The sequence below is a fragment of the Syzygium oleosum genome, unplaced genomic scaffold (assembly GCF_021117445.2).
Source record: "Syzygium oleosum isolate NSW1041296 unplaced genomic scaffold, Sole_v2.1 Sole_v2.07, whole genome shotgun sequence".
Taxonomy (NCBI): domain Eukaryota; kingdom Viridiplantae; phylum Streptophyta; class Magnoliopsida; order Myrtales; family Myrtaceae; genus Syzygium; species Syzygium oleosum.
Window position 1 is genome coordinate 10,092,377 of NW_026607491.1, and position 8,363 is coordinate 10,100,739.

The 8,363-nt window shown below is 44.6% G+C and overlaps 1 protein-coding gene across 1 annotated transcript; it reads right to left on the minus strand.

Moving 5' to 3' along the window:
• Nucleotides 1–937: 937 nt before the first annotated feature.
• On the minus strand, nt 938–7,543 carry LOC115693629 (omega-hydroxypalmitate O-feruloyl transferase-like). The gene is made up of 3 exons (XM_030620649.2): nt 7,496–7,543; nt 1,791–2,117; nt 938–1,465 (listed from the first exon to the last, which is right to left on the minus strand). The coding sequence occupies exons 1-3, from the start codon at nt 7,526–7,528 to the stop codon at nt 938–940; spliced, it is 888 nt and encodes a 295-aa protein (XP_030476509.2). The 5' UTR covers nt 7,529–7,543.
• Between the last annotated feature and the right edge of the window lie 820 nt (nt 7,544–8,363).

Below are 8,363 nucleotides of genomic sequence, written 5' to 3' on the forward strand. Positions count from 1 at the left end.
ATTATCGATCCAATTTGGGTGGGCAATTCCAATAAATTGGAACTGGGAACCACCGGTTTTGGGCCGGTCTGGTCTGGTTCCGGACAGTTTCCTGTTCCTTTGCACACTCCTACGTCTCAACCAGATGCAATTAACCTCACCCAAACTCCTGTGACAGACAGTAGTGGGGATTCTTGGAATATTGATGCTACATAGAAGGATGCCGACATAGGCATTGCCATGACGTCGCCGGCCATTGAACCTCATGCCCACCAATGTCAAGCCCGCGTCTCTTCCTCCCTCTGTGTTCCTCTCTCTCTCTCTCTCTCTCTCTCTCTCTCTCTCTCTCTCTCTCTCTCTCTCTCTCTCTCTCTGTCTCCATATATATATATATATATATATATATATATATATACATACACGAGAGCGATCTTAGATCAGCTGATCTGAGGTTGATCATGGTCAGACACCATATACAGGGTTGCGGTTGGTGTGTGACCTTTCCATGGTCGATCTTCAGTTTTGGTGCTTCCATGGAGGTGGATTTTGGTCAATTAGCTTGCATTGGACGTGTGCCATAATGGAGACATTGGTGGGCGCGGCGAGGCTGATTGCTGGAAACTGCAGGGACACGACAGTGGGGTGGAGCGGAATGGTGGTGCAGCGCAGCGGCCATGGGTTGAACAAGTAGAGAGAGGAAAATAGAGAGAAAGGGTGGGCTACTTCTCGTTATTTACCTTACCTTTTCTTATTCTTGGTGATGTGTTTTAGAGTTGCATGTGAGTTCTACTTCAAGAAATGTAACCCACCAAACAAGAAAAAATAAGAGTAGCATGATAAGCAGGAATATGAAAGAAAGAGATTATGACTTATTTTGGACCCTTAGCGATGTAACACACTCTGCTTATCACTTCGTTAACGCATTTAATATGCCCGGACTTGGTGTGTCGAGCATTTATCACTCAAGTTGTACCAGCTTCTCGAATGTGTTCATAGCCAAAAGTGGCAAAACCAACACCGCCACAATGCCCCCCTTCTCACTCCCATCCGCCATAAATAGACAACCTGGCGACAGGTCACCAGTGCCAAGAGTCCTTGGCTTTCCCCATCCAAAGTCCGTGGAGCCATAATCAAACCTTTGCCACGAAACCAACACTAGCGAGGTCAACGAGAGAAGGTCGAATTGATACACGTCCAAGGAGTGTATCCACGACCACACGTAGTCCTCGTTCACCCTCTCGATTGCCTCCTGTATCCTCCCCGCGGTGAAAGACATTGGCTCATCGATCAACTCTCCTGCGGTGCAGAGACAGCAAGCTTTGACGGCATTCCCGATGTATCCGGGCATTGGCGGTTTCATCTTAGACCGTAAATCAACAGGAAAAAGAAGCTTTGACAGTTGGTCCGGTTTCATCTTGAGTGCGATGGTTCGAGCCCGCCACACTAGGGCTGCAAGTGCTACGAAGCTGGAGCAGCTGCTTATGATCTGTTCTCCACCTTCAATCGTTAGTGTTTTTCGATTTATTGAAGTAAATCTCTAATTCAATGTTTATGAAATAATATGATTATGTGTATTTTGGCTATAAATGTTTAAATAGATGAAATTCTTGTGGAATTGATTGTGAGTGATCCTACAATAAGTGATGGGGGATCGATGTACTCTTACTCATTTGCAACACAATCCCCAACTTTTAGTATCTTGTATCTTCACAATGTGTGTTTGAAGTGCCACCACTCCATTACCACAAGACCTAATTTAGCTGAAAATAAAGGACAACATTTATATGTGTAGCAAAGAACGCAACGTCTACCTGTTCATCAGTTGTCGCCATTTTTTTAAGGGTTGCCAACTTTTGATTGTCAAAGTGAAAAGATTTCCACACAATTTGCTCTTCCTCATATAATGCCTTCAAGTCTGATACATCACTAATGTGAACAAAGCTGTCGGAAGTACCAGTGATTTGAGGAGGAACCCTTGACTTCATAATGGTTCTATCATGACGAGGGATGAGGGATAACGGTCTACCTCTTGCTATTTCAGTCCATGAGTTCATAAAATTCATTAAAGAGGTACCATCAAACATGCAGTGATTAAATGCGATTCCTACAGTGAAACCTCCACATCTAAACTTCGTTACCTGTTTAATTTGTCACCAGAGTTAGTAGCATCTTAAAATAAAATGCAACAAATGTAATGTAAATGGATCAATTCTTGCATGGCAGTTTTCCATGAATTATGTGTATATACGTTGCGTCAAATTGAAACATTGTGTCTGATAGGCCCAATGTTAAATATTTTGGGACCCAATAAATTCAACAGGGGTAGCTAGAGATGGATTTCAAAGTGGATGAACCTAGTTTATGTAATAATGTCTAAACTTTTTATCAAAGAGATCATAGCAAGATGCGACTAATGAGATTTCTTACATGAAGGATAAAATCTGTACGGCATTTAATTTTAAGAAGTTGATATCGATTGTTACTATCTATAAGAAGAAGTCATAATGTCTATAGGGAATCACAAACTAGTTCTAAGACTTGAAAGTTATCATAGTATAAAGAAAATTCACAGGAATTTTATCTTGATTGCAAAAGTTGACAAGTCAAAGTTTCCATTGATCATAGAAATCTGTTTTGATTATAGAAAGTCACATTGAAATTACTTGTTCTAAATAAGTCGAACCTTACTTTTGCTATATGTTGAAAATTCAACTACTAAATTGAGAAGTTACCAACTAAGGGACAAAAAAGTCCTAAACCTTTTGCATTTGTGTCAATTCAGTCCTAAACCTTTTTTTGGTGCCAATTTAGTCCTAAACCTTTTTGCATTTGTGCCAATTTAGTCATAAACCTTTTTTTTTTATGCCAATTCAGTCATAAATCTTTTGTATTCATGCCAATTCCGTCATAAACATTTTTGTCTTTGTGCCAATTCAGTCCTTCCGGTCAATTTTGGTCCGATTTTGCTGAAGTGGACGCCGGCCAGCCGGCGGCAGATCACCGGCGCTGACGTGGAACTCTTTTAATAATATTTTAATATTTTTTTGAATTTTTATTTATTTATTTTCTTTTTTCTTTTTTTTCCCCTCTCCTCCCTTCTTCCTCCAACTGGTCGTCGGTCGGCCAGAGGCCAATGAGGACCTTGCCGGCCACTGGCGAGGTCGTGCCTCGCCCAGCCGCCGGCGAGGTTGACCTTGCCGGCCCCTGGCAAGGCTCGCCCTCTCTGGCAACGGCGAAGGCGAGCCTCGCCATGGCTAGGCGAGGCTGGACCTCACTAGATCAGGCGAGCCTCGCCATGGCTAGGCGAGGCTGGACCTGTCACGTCCCAAACCCATACGGCACGCGGCATCCCTTCTACGGTCGAATTAGTGCGACGTCCCAGGACTCGTCGCTGACCCAAAACAACGGATAAGAGAAAATACACATGCGGAAACGATCACACACCCAAACACTAATAAACATGACCAAGTTAGCAACGGAAGACAAACATGACAAACACAGCAACATACCTCATAAACACATACTTACAATAATCAAAGAGGATTTACAACATCCATTAGCGACGGAAATATACATAGGCCAAAATGGGTCAGCGAGCCACCGTCATCAAAAAGGGATTCGTGGCTCGGGGCGGTTAGGTACTATATCCAAAAAGGGCTCCCTTCAAAAAGTGTCGGCCCTAAACGCTACTAAACCCTAAGCTAACCCCTAGGTGGAACCCAATCCGAATCGGATCCAGAAGACTCGGATGAATCGTCAGACGACTCGAACTCGGAACACATCGACTTGGGCTCAGACTCGACCTCCTGCGGCTCCTCCTCGGGGTCATCCTCGGGCTCTGGTACCACCTCGAGATCCTCCTCCGGCTCTGACTCAAGCTCCATCGGCTCCGGATCGGGATCGGACTCCCACTCCATAATCTCCTCCTCCTCGTCAGACTCTATGATGATGGGCCGTGGATCAGAATCCGCTTCGGACACAGAGTCGGGGCTTACTACCTCCCCATCAGCTGCCTGCAGATCCCATTGACCTAACCCGTCAATCGGAACATCAAAGGTCCTAAGGGGTCCATAAAAGCCGGACTGGTCTCGAAAGCACCAACCAAGGTAAGTGTGGGCCTTGAGCTGTGACCCGCCCTCATCGACCCATACGATGGTGTAATATCTAATATAAGCCTCCCCGTTCCAACCAGGGTACTCGATCACCGAACGCTCTATATGGTTCGGGAACCCAAAATGTAGTGGTACGCTAGCCATCCTCAAGGTCGGGGGTCTGAAATGTTGGGGATTACAACAGTGAGAACGAATCTCAGTAAGTAGGCCCCCTAAACCTAACCTAGGCTATCATGCACCTCCAGACAAGTAATAATCCAAACAAACAGTTGAGTAATCAAACGACTTAGGCCCTCGGGCCCAAATCAGGCACATATCCACCCTGCAGATTAGGCACATAATAATAATACACAAACCAATAATGGCACATACGCATTAACACTTGGCCATGAACACTTGCCGTTCACATACTTGCACTCATTAATGCACAATTTGCACACGTGCCAATTTCCAATCAACTTCCGACCCGCGTTAAACGCATCAGGTCCATCACTGCTCGGGACTCGCGTAACACGCTTCAAGTCCATGACACAACCCGCATGAACGACGCCTCAGGTTGGCCATCATCCGGTAAACCGGGCATCGTCCCACGTTAAACGCCTCAGGACGGGTTCAATACCCCGCGTTAAACGCATCAGGGCTTATGTGACCACATGTACACACTTCGCCAATTATTATCTGAACCCCGCATAAACGATGCCTCAGGGTATTTTAGGTGATCACATGCTCAATGATATTCATGCAAACTCACATGATTTACATTTTATGCCGTCATTCGCTATGCACAAAATCATGGCCATATCATCCAGAAATCGAGGCATCAATTATATCCACATTATTCACTCAATCCAACATAACAACATGCTCAATTCGCCATTCAAGGTAATTCAGCCACGGTCCACAATTTGGCGTACAAAAATTATACTGTTAAGTCATTGAAATCACACATGCCTATGGCCCACGATGTCCCCTCCTTCCTCGGCCATATCAAGCAACCACTATAACATCACCACATCACACAATTAATTCAAGCCATGCATGATTCAGCCACTTCATGGTCCAACCATAGAACACATAGCAATCCACATTTAAACCATAGGCTAACAACATATAGTCCAATCAAGCCGACACTTCTCGATCATAAAGCAGCCCGCTATATGCCTCTAATTCACCTTTAAAACAGCACATTAGGCTACCAAAAATCACCTCACCATCAGCCCTAATCACCAGCCATTAACAACCCCTAAATCTCCCTAAATAACCCCTAAACTTGCTTAAAATGCACAAAAGCCTAATTAGGATTTAGGGTTTCCATTCACCCAAGTCCTATGCTCAAGGGAGGGGGGGGGGGGGGGGGGGCGGCGAACTAGGGGGGAATGAGGGCTAGGTGGCCACTGGTTCACGGCGAACGGCGGCGGCGGCGATAGGCTGGTGGCTCGCGGCTGAGCAAGATGGCGAGGGAGGGTGACGGTGATGGTGATGTGTCGTGGAAAAGGAGAGGGTAAGGGTGAGGCCGGCGGTGGTGGTGGTGCGTGAGGCGATCACGAGGTCGGCGGTGGCATGCAGCTCCGACGTGGGCGGCACGGCCGCGGCTGGTAGGCTGCTCTGGCGGGCTGGCTTCACGTGAGTGTGGAGGAGAAGAGAGAATTGAGAGAGTGAGAGGGGGGGGTTGTCTCGGCCAAATGGGGGGAAAATGAGAGAAGAGAGAGAAAGAGAGAGAGAGAGTGTGTGTGTGTGTGTGTGTGTTTTATCAAAAACCATGAGTGTGGTTAGGTGAACTACTCCACTAACAAAGACAAGTCTACCCACTCCACTAAGCTCTAATCCAAGGGCTAAGATTCAAGGGCCAAATAATCTTATCTAAAACTAAAGGCTAGGATCACTTCTAGAACAAAATATCTAGGGGTAAAATTGGGAATTAGCAAGCGTGATGGGGGCAATAGAGTCTATGAATTTTGGTCATTCTTGGGGCTGAATAAGTCCATAATAACCTCCAATTTGCAGAATTAAGGCATAGGGTTCAAGGGCAAAATGGTAATTTTTCACTCCCGGTCCAAAATTCAATTTTCCGACCAAACCGATCCCAAATATGATTGGCCACACTAATACGACATCGTCCTTGAAAATTAGTCGTGTACGTCCGTGAAATTCAACACTCAAGTCCGGATTTAACTCAACGATCAATTTCGCTCAAATGCGATTTTAGCGTTTCCTACTAACGGGCGGCTTTTTAGGGGTTACGCGTATCGACCTAGGGTTACTCGAGCCATGGTGGCCTTGATTACCAAGAAAACGTGAGGGTCCATCACTAGTTTCGGAGGTCGCGATCGTTCGCAATAAGTTTGGGATCGTTCGTCACGCACACCATCAGTCATGCGGAATCACCCGCGGTCCGATCGTACGTCGTTGGCAAATCGATCCGTGACCCTTCCTTGGATCGGCCCACATTGGCCCAAAATATTCCCTCGTCATTCCTCGGAATCGAAGGTTGATTCACGGTCGAGTTCTTGGGTCCACGTACCGTTTTCCTAGTTAGCCATTCCCTATTGGTTAGTATCCCGAGAGTGATCAGTTCCTGGCGAGATTTACTAAAATGAAATGAGAAATACACATCTATTTCATTGGTCGCGAAAGTGGGTCGAATTCAGAACGTCACAGGACCTCACCAGATCGAGCGAGGTCGTGCCTCATTTAGCGGCCAGCGAGGCTGGACCTCGCTAGATCTGGCGAGGTTGGGCCTCGCCCAGTAGCTGGTGAGGCTTGCCTTCGCCGTCGCCAGCGAGGCCAAGCCTCGCTGGCCTCTAGCCTCTTGCCGGTCGCCGGTCCGGCGACCGGTCGGAGAAAGGAGGGAAGAAAAAAAAAAGAAGAAAAGAAGAAAGAATAAATAAAAATTCAAAAAATATTAAAATATTATTAAAAGTTGTCCACGTCAGTGCCGGTGATCGGCTGGCGTCCACGTCAGTAAAATCCCGCCAAAATTGGCCGGAAAGACTGAATTGACACAAAGACAAAAAGGTTTAGGACTGAATTTGCACAAATGCAAAAGGTTTAGGATTCAATTGGCATAAAAAAAGGTTTAGGACTAAATTGGCACAAATGTAAAAGGTTTAGGATTGAATTGACACAAAAAATGGTTTAGCACTAAATTGGCACCAATGCAAAAGGTTTAGGACTTTTTTGACACTTTTCCCTACCAACTAATGATATAAAAAAGGCTATCTTTACTTACGCTGTCACCAACTACCTCTAGAATGCACGTGGAGCGTGACATTAACTAATCGAATGTAAATGTAAGTCTACCAAAATGATCTCACCATTATAATAGACAAGAAAGCCAAAGAAAATAGAATAGAAAAGAAAAGTGTTAACCATTAGCAGAAGAGAAAGAAAGAGAAGCTCGTAACCTGTGCTGTTAAAAAGGGTGTGACTTCTAGCATATTTTCAGTAGGATCTGTATAAACAAGCCTTCGTAAAACATTACAATCGAGAATAAACCATTGACATGTAAAAAACAGGCACTTGATTGATGCTACTTAAGAAAAGGGAACCCCCGGGTGTTTCTTGTTCTGGCAGGACGGCAAAAGGGACGGATCTTTCTACTATCGGGGCATTGATCGTCGTGGTTTGGAAGGCCTCCATCGGAGAAGTCCGAAACTCTATTGTCCTGCTCTCTTGCTGAGAAAAATGGTGGGTTGGAAAAAGAATCATTAGGGGGAGGAAGGGGATCACATGCAAGTTAATAAGGACGTCATTAGGAATGGGACAATCAAGTTTCAAGTGCATGTGAATTGACAATTTTCATCATATAATATCATACATCAGTAGATGACAAAAGTGAGTATCAACCGCCATCAGTAGATGACAAATAAGAGTATAATTTTAGATCACTCAATATAGGAATTAAATACAAATTACTAGCCGTTAATTAAAAAAGATAGAGCATATACTGCCAGTGTAAAGAAAATTTTACACAACTGGCTCTATCTACCCTAAAAATGAAGATTTTACCATCCACTATATAAAATCAATGGTGTATAAGGCCGCTTATGTGTGTATATATATATCTCTTTTTTTCCACCAGGAGGGTATCATTAATTTTTTTTTGTGCTAGTGGTGTTATTATTCTTTGAGGTTTGTGTGAGAGAGAGAGAGATTCCAACAGAACCAACTAAACTAAACTACAAAATGACACCAAAACTAACAAATAAGTGAAGAGCCAGAATGGTTTTAGCTAGGTGAGGAGGAAAATGGAGATGGCCTTCAAGAGAATAG